We start from the raw sequence: 15,000 nt of genomic DNA, 5'->3' as shown, positions 1-15,000 counted from the left end.
TCATTATTCCCTCTCATTCACCTAAACTTTATGTTTTTACCTTTTCCCTGTGTGTTCTGTATCATCTAAGCAGTTAAAGATCTGATAAGAGAAAGTTGTCAGAAATCAATTCTTCCCGTAATTGCACGGGTGTGATAAAAGCTCACACAGGGAATCTGCAAGAATTTACACACACATGCAAACAAATAGCTGCTGTCAGTTCACATGGGAGATCAGAGATGGCCATTATCTCGTGTCAAACCTACCAGTGTGTGACAAGATTGTGGGGAGGAACATGGGGCAGGAGATACGGGAGCACAAGGAACAGTGGTGGAACTCATGACGAGTAAATTCAAAAGGAAAAAAAAAAACCCCAAATCTAGATTGCAAAAACTATCTGAAGATTTCTGGTCTAAGGGAAACCGGTGTGTTCAGAGATAGTTCTGTGCCCAGTTATCTGGTTTTAATGTAGAGTATCATGAAGAAATGAGTGTGTGGAGGACAGGCTGTGCTGTACCAGCATGGGGCTGCCCAACGTGAGGCCCTGGTCCTCTTCACTCAGGAGCAAGGGCTTGGAAAGGACTTGTCTCAGATGGGGACAAGAAATAAGTGTTGTGCCTTCTGTGATGGGGCAGCTCTTCATCAGTGAGCCAAGCACAAGTCCTTTGCAAGCTGCAAGGAAGAGGAGCCTGGAAAGGGATTTTTAATACTATTTTGTATTTATTTTATACATATAAATATATATATTATAGCAGATAATTAATATATAACATATTATATATAGATGTATATTAAAAACACATATATTGAGTAGTAACTTGTTCCTTTTGGCAGCACAATACAAGATTTGTGTAGTCACTGTTTGAACTCTCAATTGAAAACTATTTCCTATAGAGACACTTGAGAATACAGTGACTCGTATTTTCCTCATGATGCTGAATATTTTGGACCAAATCTTATCCCATCAAAATGCAGGTGTGGCAAGACAGCAGAACAGGAAAGAAACCTATCCAGAAATCACATTTGAGTACCCAGAGATGCCATTAGGCTCAACATTGTGAGCAGCCTGCAGAGTGCACGTAGATATGGTGAATAAATAGGGCAGACTGAAGACAAAGACTTTAAATACAAGTGTTTGTACAGTGTTAACTAGAAGGTACCAGTTAGGGTAAAAAGTCCACAGGATGTAAAATAACAAATTCAAAATGGGAATTTTTTATCAGTGTCTAAGGAAAGCAATCCAGTATTCCCAAGGAAAACAGCACTCACCAGAGCAGTGACACTGCTGGCACGTGGTGGATGAACCACTGCCATGAACATTCATGTAGACATTCAGGTGGAAGTTGATACCTTTTCCTCTTCCACATGTGAAAATAGTCTAACTTCACATTCCTGCAAGCTGGGGTAAAGTTTGGGAACAGATACCGTAGTCACAGAATGATTTAGGCTGGAAAAGACCTCTTGAGGATCATGGAGTCCAGCCATTCACCCAGCATTGCGTTGCCCACCACTAACCCATGTCCCCTGATGCCAGATCCACATGGCTTTTAAATCCCTCCAGGGATGGTGACTAACAAATAACAAATAAGAAAGTGAATGAAATAATCTGAGAAGTTCACCCTTAAATGAAAACACAGCTTGGAAGTGCCCATTCTTTGGTTGTTCATTCAGTGATGCCTGATCTTGAAATGTCTTCCTGCAGCAAGGGAATTTGAGGCACTGAGCCCTTCCAGTGGAAGATGTGTTATTCCTTGATCACTATTTTAAGAGCTTTTAGAAGAGTCCAGCATGTGCTGAAGGTGTGAAAGTTCTGCTATAGTGGAAATCTCAGCATCAATTTCTCCCTCTTTCTTACAGCATGTTTTCTCAAAGGGCTGTAGGCAGCTTACAGTCCAGAGGAGCAAGCATCTCTAATTTTGATACTGGCAAAAAAAGATGCTCTGTGTTACCTTTGCATTCTTCAGCTGAGAAGCTAGATAGAATTTTGAGTAGTTTGTTGTGTTTATAGTATAGGTAGAACCTCAAGTAAGTGTTCCAAGAGCCTGTGAGCATCTCTTAATTTCCTTCCTACCTGCTCTCTGGTTGAGATGTGGCTAAACAGAGACTCAGAAATGCCATATTGTAGTCACAAACTAAACAAAAAACTACAGCTTTGAAAATTTTAAGACAATCACTCCATGCTGAGATGGAATGGCAGGAATTAAGTGAGGGCTGTAATATTCACCTGTGAGGCTCTGAGACCACAAGAGGAAACAGCCTCAAGTTGTGCCAGGGAGGATTAGGTTGGAAATGAAGGAAAAAAATCCTCTCCCAAAGGGCTGTCAAGCTCTGGCAGAGGCTGCCCAGGGCAGTGGTGGAATCTCCATCCCTGGAGGGATGTAAAAGCTGTGTGGGTATGGCCCTTGGGGACATGGGTTAGTGATGGCTTTGACAGTGCTGGGGAAACAGTTGGACTCAATGACTTTTGAGGGCTTTTCAGATCTAAATGATTCTGTGAATCTCTGACTTTTTAGCTTTCCAAAAAAATTGCATGTTTGCCCGTCTTACAGAAAGATCCACAGAGGACACTGAAGGTGTTTGGGTTTGAGTGGTGTTTTTTCTCCCTTGGTTTCAATTGCCTGGGCTCCTGATTAATCACTGAAGCAACATTTGCTCTGTTGGCATCAGCAGTGTAGGAAAGGAGAGGGGAACTATCTCAGAAATACAAAGAGCTGAGATATTTTGTGATCTCTTCCCACTCAAATGTATCCTTCAAATCTCATTCCCTCAGTCGAGGGAAATAATTTCAGTTACCCTGGTCACAGTAGAAAGCAGCCCTCTTTTTGAATGCCTTTTTTCATTAATGTAGATATGTTTCTGAGATGAGAAACGATGTTTCTTCTAATTACGGTTACATGTAGTTAATTTCCTTTTTTTAAAAGCTCAGTGTGAAAGCCAGTTTCCTTTAAAAAGGGAGGGGGGAAGAAAAAAGTGATACAGCTGATGTTCCTGTTGCCTTAGCAACAGATTTATTTATTAGGGTCTGAAATGACATGAGTTAATATACCACATACCTGCTGATCGGCAAACTCTCCTATTTCAGCTCCAGTTGACAATTAAGTCCTGGACAGCTACAGCCAGGGGTTAATGTTACTCATTAGGAGAACTAGGTCATTACTGGGAAATCAAGGCACTTAAGGCAGCATGGATAAAATACAAAATTCAACATCTCAAGGAGTGAGGGTTTTTATGTTAATTAACCTTATTTTCCTTTCATTAAAAAAAAAAAATCTTTCATATATGCATATGACAGTGGATCAATTAATTGGGAAAGGGAAGAAAGAAAAGAAGTAAGCTGTAGTTTACTTTCCTCTCCTAGTTGTCTTCATTTCCTTTGGAAGGGTTTCATTATTTTATGGAAAATTCTTATGTCTATATGATGAGTAAAAAGGGTATTAAAATTAAGAAGGGAATCATCATGGAAATCAGCTTTACCACAAGGGAATGAGCAAATAAAAGCCTTGGAAATGAAAATAAATAAGCTTTGCTAATACCTCACCTAAGGAGCCGAATATAAGCCCATCAGAGCTTGGAGATATTTAGAGGTACTTCTTTGCTTCTTTATTAAGCAGTTACATAGTTATTTGACCTTCAGAAACTGAAACTTTAGAGAACTAATTCAAGTTGTTGGCAAATATTCTATTTACAGGAAGCTGATCAGTGGCGTAGCCAACAGTAACCACTGTAGTTAGTAATTGGCTTCTGATTTCCAGGAAAATTAAATATATTCTCTGAAAGTTTTATTAAGATATCTGAGTGGGAGTTTTAACTTGATAAGTCATAAGTGATTTAATAAAGCTCTCCTGAAAGCCTTTATTTACTAACTTTTAGCAGGCTTCATTTTGATACTGAAGAACTTAATAGGCTGAAAAAGAATGGTATTAAAATGAAACTTATTTTTTTACTCACTGCTTCCCCAAATGCGCTTGGTTCTTTCACTTCTGCTAAGCACTCTATTTTCTTTTCTGTATTTAAGCTCTGTGGCCCAATTCTGCTTCTTATTGTGTTGAGACCAATTTTCACACAGAGAAACTTTCCTTCAAGTCCAGGTTGGATTTGGTTTGGAGCAGCATGGTCTTGTGGAAGGTGTCCCTGCCATGGTAGGGGTGCTGGAATAAGATGAGCTTTAAAGTCCCTTCCCACCCGAACCATTCCATGATTCTGTGATGCTGGGATTCCCTCTGTGCTATCCAGATGCTCACAAAGCAGCCACTTCAGTGACATCCTCCAGAGCCTGTTAGAATAAATGCTTTAACCACGGTTGAAAAACCCATTTTGAGTTAATGTAAGACCACAACTGCATCACCTGGACAGTTGAAGAATATTTAGGCTTGGAACAGATGCATCACAGATTGCCCTAACAGCTCCAGTAGGCTTGGCTCTCTCCCTTTTCCCAGGATGGGAAATGCATTTTATGGTGGATTTTTTTTCCCTCCTGTATAATAGTGAAACCCAAGTCTTTGAGCAGAAGCACATGTGAACAGGTGGGATTGAGGAGTCCTCTCAAGGCTTCTCCACCTATACCTCTCAAAGCAATCCTTTTCTACTCCATTCACCCAATCTTTTGGGTGAATGGAGTAGAAATCAAAGGTTTTGGCTTTTTGAACCTTATCCTTCTGTCTTTGCCAGGCTCAGTTCCCTGGGCATCTCCTCACACATAGTCTTGTGCAGCAAATTTGCATCTCACTCCTTTCTAGTTCCTCAGCCTCTCTCTGTCTCCATCCCTGTCTCTGCAAGGAACCTTCTACAACATATCCAATTAACAGTTTGCACTTTTACTAGGTAATGTTGTGTTTGTGCTTTTCTTTCATCTTGTTCTTCATATGTTCTGGAAAACTTTGACAGGATTTTTCTAGAAGATGATAGTCCAAGATAAGTCTCAATTTTGAGGAACATCATAGGCAAGGGCAGAAGAGGTTTTGTAATCCAAAGTCCCCAGCAAATATAGCAGATGGTGCCACCAGCCCCCATCGTAAGTCACAGCACCCTGGACCAAAGTATGGGAATAACCTTCAAGAGACAAAAATCAAATTTTTCATAAGCAAGTGATCCAGTATTCCTCCCTATTTTCACCAGTAATAGGAGGGTTATGTTTCTTCCATCAAAGCTGTTTTTAATTAGTTTCCTCTCCTTGCCGTGCTACAACCGTTCAAGTCTCTTCTCTTCACCTTCTTCTCCTCTCTGCTCTCCTTTTTTCCATATTTTATGCTTTTTCCCCCTCTCCCTGTGTCCTCTGATTGCTGTTTTTTCTCAGCTGTGTTTGTGCAAACCTGACTTAATGCACTGGGTTGATTCCTCATTCTGAAAGCAGGGAGATTTGGAGTTACTTTAATCTTGCTGAATAATGAGTTTCAAGCCTTGGTGCCAAGAAAGTTCCTGGTTGGAAGCTTCTTCCTTGGAGCTCCCAAAAGGATGAGTTATCTTGGGTACCTGAGCTAATTCCTCTCAGGGTATTACTCAGTGAAGAGCAGGATGTACTTTTTGATCCAAGCAGGGCATCTGGTAGTTTTAAGTAGTTGTAGCTTGATTGTGTGAATCCATGATGGAAATCAGAGAGAGGCCATGGGGTCTTGTATGGTGGGATCACCATTCCCAGGAAAATCTGTAGTAATGTAGTTTTTATGTGGTACTTTATATATAAATTTGTATTTATGTACACTTTCTGTTCTTTCAAGGAACTACTTTAGTAGACTGTTATCCACTTATATTCATAACCATCTTATGATTGCCATGACATGAATTTTTTACCTTATTTTATAGTTGAATTGCAGTAGGATATGTTGTGTAGGGTTATTAGGGCTGTCAGGGTCACTCAGATATTTTATGACCTCCAAACAACAGGAAAACCTTTTGTTCTGTCACCTTTGGAACACTAAAAGAAGTTAATTTTATTTTATTTTTTTAAATAAACTCTTTGGGGTAGTCCATAGCTCTTACAGGGTTTTGTTGCAAATTGAAATGAAGTGTTTGGTTTTTTTTAAGTCTGAATTCTCTACTTGGGAACAGCCAGACTGGCCAAGCTGGAGTAAAAGAAATGCAAGGCACTGGAATGAAAGTGCATTGATTTTTACACCAAGGTAACTGAGACCAAATGATGGTCTTTGTCTTCAAAGCTTAATCTCCCTTTAGGAAATAAGCAGGAGGCTCCATGACTGATGCTGATCCTGAGATTTCTTTGGTTAGGGGACGTGCAATATTTTATTTCGAGTTTTTTCTTCATGAGTTGTGAGGGGAGAAGAAGAATCTAAACAATAAACTCCCAAGGTTCTTTCTTGTTTCTTTTTTTATGAATCTCTTGTAGATAACAGGAGATAGGAGAAAATGCTTTTCCAGCGTAAAGCAAAATGCCACCCATTTTTCTCAGGCCAGCAATTTGAACAAATCAGAGGGTAAAATACACACTCCTCACTGTAAATACGTCATGGGCTCTAATAGAAAATAAAACACTGTATTTGCCAGTACTGTTTGGCTGCTTTTTGCCTCTCCAGTGCCATTTTTTAATTCCTTGGCTTGCAGAGGTGTTCTGAAAGCACAGGCAAGGATCAGGACCCTTTTTTGCTTGTAGGACCTACAAATTGCCAGCTGAAATTTATTCTGTAGGGTCCTTTTTCATGCAGAAATATTTTCTTCTACTTGACTCCATTTTCTGTGAACTGAGGGGGTATTAAATATTGTGGTAACTTTTGATGCTGATGATGCCAGACAATGTTTAGAGGCACAATTACAGCAAAGACATTTTGTAGAGCAGATCAGCTGAAAAAGAAAACTCACTGGACTTAGCTACATATTTGCAGTCTACCTCAACCTCATCTTGGAAATGTAAAAAGATGGAAAAATACTGTGATAAATTGAATAAATGGAAAGCAATTAACTTTTCCTTCGTGTTTGCATTTTCATAGTTATTTCTTTTTTCCCTGTTTCTTTTCTAATTTTGCTTTCCTGGCAGTAACATTTCCTTTTTTTGCATTTATCATGAGCATTGTTACCAGAATTTGGTATTAGAATTTTAATTTTTTTTTTTGTCCCCTTTTTTTCCTCTCATAATCTTAACATAGAAAATGTATATTAAAGTCATTTGATTTAGGAATGTCTTCTGTCCTCTGTGAAAGTAATTCCTGGAATGTATTACATTTCATGTTCTGAATAGGCTTGTAACATGAGTCCTCTTCTATAAGAAGAATATTATTCTACTAAAGTATTTACTGACTGTGATTCTCACCATATTTCTGTAAATGAAAGCTCCTCTAAGACCATATCTTGCAGATGGAGAAACCTGGGCAGAGCTGTCTTGTGGGAAATCAGTGTCAGGAAAAGACCAGAATTCTGCAATTCTCTGTTTTGAAGGCCAGGTTTATCTTTTATGGCCACACTTCGACTTTCTAACATTATTTGATTTTAATAAAAGTTTTTCTGAGCTCAAGATTTAATGTGAAATATCAAAGTGTAATACAGTGTATAGTATAATGGAGGGAAAAAATCCCTTATATTGTTCTTTAGATTCAGTTTGGATGAAGTGGAGCCTTGGTTTTAATTCTGTAGGGTGTGTGTAGGTCTTCTATTTACCCTGTATTTATCCTTTTCCTCCCTGTGTTTGGATATGCCATACTTTCTTAGTTTTCACAAGGAATATTTAAATTTTTTAATATTTTTTTCTCTTCTTGTCTTTTTCTTACTCTTTAAACTGCTTTGCCCAGTACTTCTGCCTTCTTTGATGCTCGTTACTTCACTTCCCCCCAAAAAAAAGGATCAATGTCATCCATGTCAAGGTCTGTGTCTTGGAAACCTCATTTCCTTTATTTTTAATTATTGATTCTGTGCTCATGGACTTGCCCAGCCCAGCCTCACACGTTCCCTGTGCTCTGCTCCAGCCATGCTGGCTGTTGTCCCCTGTCCCCTTCTTTTCTCCCAGGATGTCTCTTGGCTCACCAGTCCTTGATCTCCACGATTGCTGCCCAGCTTCATCAATAATGAATGATTCTTCACTGGCCTATTTTATCAGCTGTTTTCTAGCATTCATTGTAGTCAGGCAGAAATCCATCTTTTTCCTCTTGCTAGATGTCCTAACAAATTTTAAAATACATGAAATTAAAGTCTTGCTTCAACTTCTGAGGATTTTGTGCCATTTCCCACCTTGGCCCATCAGACATGAAGGTGATTTTGGGGAATCAGGAGGCAGGAGGAGCTGCAGCCACTGTGAACTCCTTGGATTTAAGGCACTGTACAAAGTGAAATACAAATTGTGCCTGCACAATTTAGGATTCTCTCCCTCTGAAAATCTCCCATGCTAAATGTTCTAAGATTAAGATCAACCCTTTTGATATTGCTTTTGTAACCCTTTCAGAATGTTTAGCACCTTACTGGTGGGACTCCATGGTCTTCAAAGTGCTTTCCAGCCCAAATGGTTCTGTCATTCACAGAGATGTCACCACAGGGCTGTGGCTTTCACAAGCATTACATGGCATTTATGGAATATTTTCCTGGTTTTGCACTTTTTTAAAAACTGATACATACATTAAACCCATCTTTTAATATGTATTTTTAATAGACTGCATTTATTTTCCCCCTTTGAACAAGTCCTTCTGCTTTTCCACAACTCTTCCACTTCTTAATTGCATTGCTAGTTGTGCCTTCCTCCATATCCTAAATAACTGTGATTATCACCATGTAGGATAAGTTTACATAGACTTAAAAAATTAAACTAAAGTCAGAGAAGACCATATGGGTTTCTTACTGAATTTCACCCAAATTCAAGAGATGAATATTCATTGAATAATGTAAAGGGCCAAGTTCTGCTTTTTCTTTTTTTTTTCCTGTTTTTTAATAATGTGTTTCACATCACTGGTTAGGGATGTGGGTGACAATAACTCCAGTTTAGGTGGTCTCCATGTACTCTCCTTCCAGTCCCAGCAGTAGGTAAGGCTCAAGGGCTCAGGCTGAATTCCCAAAATCCCAAAAGAGCAGAAGGGTGTTTTGGAGAATGTTGCCATTGATTGTAGAGAGGAGCATCATCATAGTGCTATGAGGTTGCTTTTTACAATTACTTTAGGCTGAAAAGTGGGATGTCAAGTCATCAATTAATCCTGACAGCATCCTTCTGTGGTGAAAAAATAATATTGTCACACCCATTTTATGGCAGAAAATCTAAGGCAGAGACAATAATGGAGGCTCAGTCGTGGTGGTGCTGCTCCCACCACACTCCCATTCCCGGTTCAAGGACACTTCTCAAAGTTTTATATCAGATTACAAAGTGAAGTCACTAAGTCAGGATGAACCCTGGGCCACATCCCCCAACCAGATCACTAAACCTCAGCCATTTCCTAAGAGAGACTTCAGATGTCTCTCTTAAATTGTGGGTTAAAGTCAATAATAAAAACTCCTGGATAACAATGAGAGCTTTGAATATGGAGATTGAATGTCTCCAAGGCAGGGCACTCGAACCTGAGCACAGGTGTGGTGTCTGTGCCTCTTTTTGGCATTACAGTTGTAGTTTGGTCATTCTGTTTTTTTCATGTTCTTAGGATGAAATTTAGAGCATCTTCATACCATGCCTAGTTCTTATTTTTCCTTTACTAGATGCATATCAAATCAAGTGAAAATACAAAAGCATTTCAAATACCTCAACTAAACAACAAAGCCAGACCCTGGAGTCACATTATATTGATTTTTCTCCAAACATAATATCTTAAAAGAAAAGTTTGCATTTTAATATCAGGCTTTTATACTGTTTTGCAGTTCTTCTTCAGGAAATGGAGTATATATAATTAATACTGTTTAATAAAGCTCAAAAATGCAACAGATGCAGCCAAAAGTGCACATCATTTTGAGCAGATCTTTACAGAACAGACATTCCATATTGTGTTCATCTTTTTCCACGATCACTGCTATGGCAATCTGGTGTGTTTAGCAGTTGTTGCTGAGTAAGGCAGACTGGATTGTATATGATTTTTACCATGTCAGCCAAGAAACAGAGCTCTCTCCTTTTTGATGCAGCGAAGAGGTGGTCTTGTACTATTTATTTATTTCTACCAGGATCAGTGTATACCTTCAGTATTCTGCAAGAATAATACACTGCAGTCTGTAGGTGCACGGGCCAGGAGGTTTCTGGAGGTCTTTAATGAAAATAAAATGCTTGTGGTGTGGAGAAGTCATAGGAGCTGATAGAGTCACTTAAGATGAGCTCCCAAACAGAAAAGCTACAAGATTCACAAAATGTGTCATTAAAATCTGGGAGTGTCACCTAAAAGGGAAACATTTTATACTGGGGATGGAAGGAGGATCACCTACAGCAGAAAACCCGCAAAAGAGGCTCCAGTGCAGAGGAAACGTTTCCCCTTTCAGCATTCCTTCTGGGTGCCAAATTTTCCTTCTGTTCTTCCCCACCTATTAAACAAAGCTGCAACTTCCAATTCCTATCAGTTTTCCTAAATATGTGCAGCTTATGTGGCTTCGCCGAGCTGTAAGGCTCCGCGTTCTCCTGCCAGCTCCTTGACAATGTGGCTCCAACAGCATCCTCCACTTTTGGCTGCCTCTGGGACCCCTGGTCTCTTCTGGAAAGCGAGAGGGAAAGCATATCCTTTGCTGGAAGGACTTTTTGTGACTGCAAAGCTGATAGCGGGGCTGTGAAGAGCTTGGAAGGATCCCTGTCAGCGTCGTGGCTGTCGAGTCTGTCGGCTCCGCGCGCGGGGACGCGCCGGTCCGCCGGCACGAGCTGAGCCAGGCTGGGCTCGTGGCATCACTCACAGAGCACACACAAAAGCCTGTCCAGGGGAAACTGAGGCTCAGGGGAAACTCCGTCATGAATTGCACCAACTCCCAGCATTGTAGGAGTTCTCCTTGCAAGTATTCATAACGGGCATGTTCTCTTCCAGCCAAATCCGAATCCCCGCGATCCCATGTTGGCTCTTGGAGCTGGGCATTTGGAGGGAGCTCAATACTGGCAAAAGTTTCTGCACAGAAGTTACCTACCAGAAACAGGTGGCTCTTTTAAGCATGAGGATGCAGCAAACTAATAGTCAAAGATCTGGGATCTTTGCAACTGGGAGAAATCCACCCTCCAAACCAGTGCTTGCATCCACTTGGGTTGCTGGAATTGCCGTGAAAACTCCTGGTTCACAGATGTGAAACAAATTACAAAGCTTATGCAGTTACATTCCTCCTTATTATTGGGAACAAAACAAATTGGGGGATGGAGGACTTCTTAAAGTGATTATTGTCTGGCTTTATATTAAGAAAATGTGTCTAATTCTAAAAAGTCTACAATTCCTGGAGGTTTCTCAGCCTAGGGAAGTCACATTAATTATAAGATTAATTTATTTTAATTCCCTAAACCAAAAATATTGACTGAATGAGAAATTAACACGTGTAGAGCTGCAGATGTCATTTGGCTTCAGATTTCCTGAATGATATAATTATTAATCTTTCATATACTAGTGTGAGAGACCTACAGATTCCATTCTACAAAATTACTCTGTGAAGAAAGACACTAGGACAGCTGAGATATAGATTTTTCCCTTAATACAGGAAGGAAAATGGTGGAATTTTCTAAATAATAAATAAAACCAAAATATTTTAAAGGCATATGGTGCACATCTGTTGAAATACAATAATTTAAAGCAGAGTAATTAAATGCAAGATATAATATTCACCTTAGAGTGAGGAAATTATCTCATTCCATTTTTAATATAACTTAAGGAATTTGGGAATTTTAAATCATTTGTGAAACCTTTTGAACCTTTCATTCTGTGCTAGAATAGGCGATAATAAGACGATAAAGACGATAGGTTGGAAAATTGGGGGGTTAATTTATTTTTAGATAACCTAACTTGCATTTCATGCCATTGAGTGTCAGACCCATACAAACGTTTAGTATTATCTTCAACTGAAATTATAACTAAGTACAAGTTTCTATTATTCTGCTTTAATTTACAGTTAACTCCTTAAAAAGCTAAAGGTAGAAAATGCCTTGTGGTAGTTTATTCCTTTCTTTACCCAAAGCACTGAATGGATCAAAAGCTTTTAATGAGTATAGCATGAATTCCTAAAATTCCAGTTTGAGAAATCCTGTAGGTTTAGGAGAAGTTTTTGTTTAACCTGTTTCTCCTGAAAAAAAAAAAAAAAAAAGAATTGTAATGAAAGTTATATGCATATTTTTTGACAGAGGAAAAAAAACCAACCTTTTTTTTCCTACCCATTTCTTAAATTAATTTTGTCTTCAGGTAGGTGCTCAGTCTGTCTCACTTTCAAAGCTGATAATTTGAAGAGTAAATGCATTGTTTGAGGACAGGAAAGAGATAGGGAAGAATCTGATGAAACTGAGTTTTGATACCAAGTGCTGTGTTGAGGAAAATGTTCAACCATGCAGGAGAAGCAAAGAGGGAAATTATTTGAATAAATTCAGTCCCCAAAAGTACAATTTTAGAGGAATAGTGTTTTGATAAATAAAAAACATCCCATAATTTCACAACTAAATGTAGACAATGCTGAGATAAATTCTGTTTGTTTTAAGGGAACATGACAAAGATCCTGAAACTTTCTTTAAAGTCCTGATGAAGCTGAAAGAGCAAGATCTGCCTTTCCATGTGTCCGTCCTTGGAGAGACTTTCAGTGAAATTCCAGGTACCTTTCCTTTTTCCTTTACTTTAAAGTTACCATAGAGTAGGTACTTACAGAAGTAGTTTTCATTTTCGTATTTTTTATCTTAAAGAATGTGCTTAAAATTTTCCTAGTTGTGAAACTAAATAATATTGATACATTGTAAAATTAAAATTATTAAAGACAGTAAGCATTTTTTTATTTTACTTGGCAGGGCAAGACCTTATTTATGACTTGTGGTTCAGTAACACTTCTTTATTTATTTAAACAGAGAGATAGGTGTGGATGATTGGATGGTTCAGATAGGAAGCAAAATCTTTCAGGTCAGGGTCACTCATATGAAATCCAGACTGAGATTTTAGCAGGTGAAAACACTTAGTTCCCTCTCAAATGGGAGGTTGAGGACTGCTGTGGAGAGCTTCTGGTTTGTATCTGGCATGAAAGTGATCATTAATCTTTAATATTTTTATACCACTCTTTTGGACAGTCCTTCCGTTTCTTGGCTTCTGCAGAACCACAACTCAGTGAACAGTTTCACCTGTCTGGAAAATAAATTGATTTTATTCAGGCACACAGTTTTGTGCCTGAGATATTATCTCAATGAAGAGAATAATCAAATCCTGTACTGGGTGCACTTGCAATAAATTAAACCTTTTAAAAATGTACAGTAATGACAAGCGAGTGTCAAAATATCTGATGTTTTAGCTCGTATGTGTTTTCCAAAGTGTAGACTTGCATCCCTCAGCCTCATCAGTCTGTAAAAATAGACTGGGGATTAGTTTATTTGTCAGTTCTGTCATATCTGTTGCCTGCTGGACTGGTGATATTTCAATTGGTTTGGTTTTGATTTTGCCGTTTTTAAGACACCAAGAGGTTGCTCTGATCCAAATAACTTTTGGGTCCCCAACTGAGACACAGCTGCATTGGAAAAAGAGGCAATAATTCAGTAGCAGGAAATTCTTCGTGTTTTCTGTCCACTTCCTTTTCAGACAGTTTTCTGAAAGCCTGTTCTTCCAGGCAAGCCTTATCACAGATCCCAAGGCAACGTTGCTTTCCAGACTGAGCACACCAGATTTCTTAGAAGGAGAAATTTCTAAGGAATATGTGACAGATAGGAATATACGATGGTGCGCTGCGGGAACAGATTCTATTGACACTCATTTTGGATGTTGTTACATATCTCATTTGTGGCTTCAGTACTTATGAATAATGTAGATCATCCTAAATTTATGCCAGTATATCAAATCTATATGCCGCACCTCTTGTCTTGTCAATTCATTCATCCTCGTGTATAAATAGAGTCTATAGAAGGGGCAGTGTGGTGAAATGTGTCTCATCTCCATGGATCTGATAGGGCCATACTCATACAAATGACATATGCAGGTCATGGCTAACAAGCACCAATAAAACCTGTTGCACATACTTTATAGAAAATCTAGTCAAGAGGGTTTTTTCAAGTTCTTTTTGGTTTTTTTTTTAAATAAATTGTTGGCACTGCGTTTCCGCTCCCTCCAATTATGGGACCAAATTCCCTCGTTATTATAAATGCATGTTTACAGTCGTTGGTGACAGAAAAAGTGGATAACATGTTTCATAATTCGGCAACCATTCATGTAGTTGAAACACCCATTTTTCAGTAGCTTGCTGCTTCAAAGCACACAGCAAATATCCAGCAGGAAGTTAGGAAATCTGTACTTTTCAGTGCTGCTGAAGCTTGGCTTTAGACTCCAAAGGAGTGAAGAGTTACAACTTAAGGATTTAGACAAACATGCTCTGGAGGGGCAGATTTTCCCCAGGGGGAGAGAGTGAAGAGCTCCATGACTGGCTCTGGTTTGGGATTTGTCAGCAGTGAGGGGGGAAGGCTGGCAGTGTCCCAGTGGTAACCAGAAGTTGCTCCTTATGAGTGGAGTTGTTGTGTCTATCTCATCTTTGATCATCACTCACATTGTGTGAGCACCGTTTCAGTTGGAGATTTCAGGCCATTCCCTTTTGTTGGTGCTCCTCTGTCCTGGGGTTTGAGCTGCACTTCCCATGTGTGTTTATGGGCCATCAAATTTTGGCTAGATATTGATAGTAGGGAGTGTGTGGGAGAGGCCATCACAGACATCTGAGCCCAGTACCAAGAGCCAGCATCTCCATCCTTACCCTAATGCTGCCCCAGAAAACCTGCTGTCCTCCAGCCCTCCCAGCCATCCTCATTCCCCCTCCACCTCCACCTTGGAGCTCTGGAACACTCAGACATTCCTCAGAACCTTGACTGTACTCCCTCCAGCTTTTTCACCACCCCTCCATCCAGTCTGCTTGTTTCCACCCTGCTTGCCAGCACATCTTCAGTCTTTCCTGTTCTCTCCATCTGGTTCCTTTCTGTGTTGCTTCTTCCTTTCCCAGCCC

General features: G+C 39.5%; 1 protein-coding gene across 13 annotated transcripts in view; it reads left to right on the top strand.

Moving 5' to 3' along the window:
- The window catches only part of GTDC1 (glycosyltransferase like domain containing 1), a 318,453-nt gene that overhangs the window by 140,137 nt on the left and 163,316 nt on the right, over positions 1-15,000 (top strand). For all 13 annotated transcript variants that reach the window (XR_011680429.1, XR_011680428.1, XM_071435469.1 and 10 more), the window contains one exon: positions 12,524-12,633. Coding sequence is in view for 11 of the 13 variants with exons in the window: in XM_071435469.1 (XP_071291570.1) it covers positions 12,524-12,633 (110 nt within the window). In the remaining 2 variants the exon portion in view is untranslated. The remainder of the gene's footprint in view (positions 1-12,523; positions 12,634-15,000) is intronic.

The sequence above is a fragment of the Agelaius tricolor genome, unplaced genomic scaffold, assembly GCF_023055355.1.
Source record: "Agelaius tricolor isolate 1412-34295 unplaced genomic scaffold, bAgeTri1.0.p SCAF_10, whole genome shotgun sequence".
In the NCBI taxonomy this organism is placed as follows: Eukaryota; Metazoa; Chordata; class Aves; order Passeriformes; family Icteridae; genus Agelaius; species Agelaius tricolor.
The sequence above is the reverse complement of the archived record's forward strand: the minus strand, read 5'-3'. Positions and strand labels throughout refer to the sequence as shown.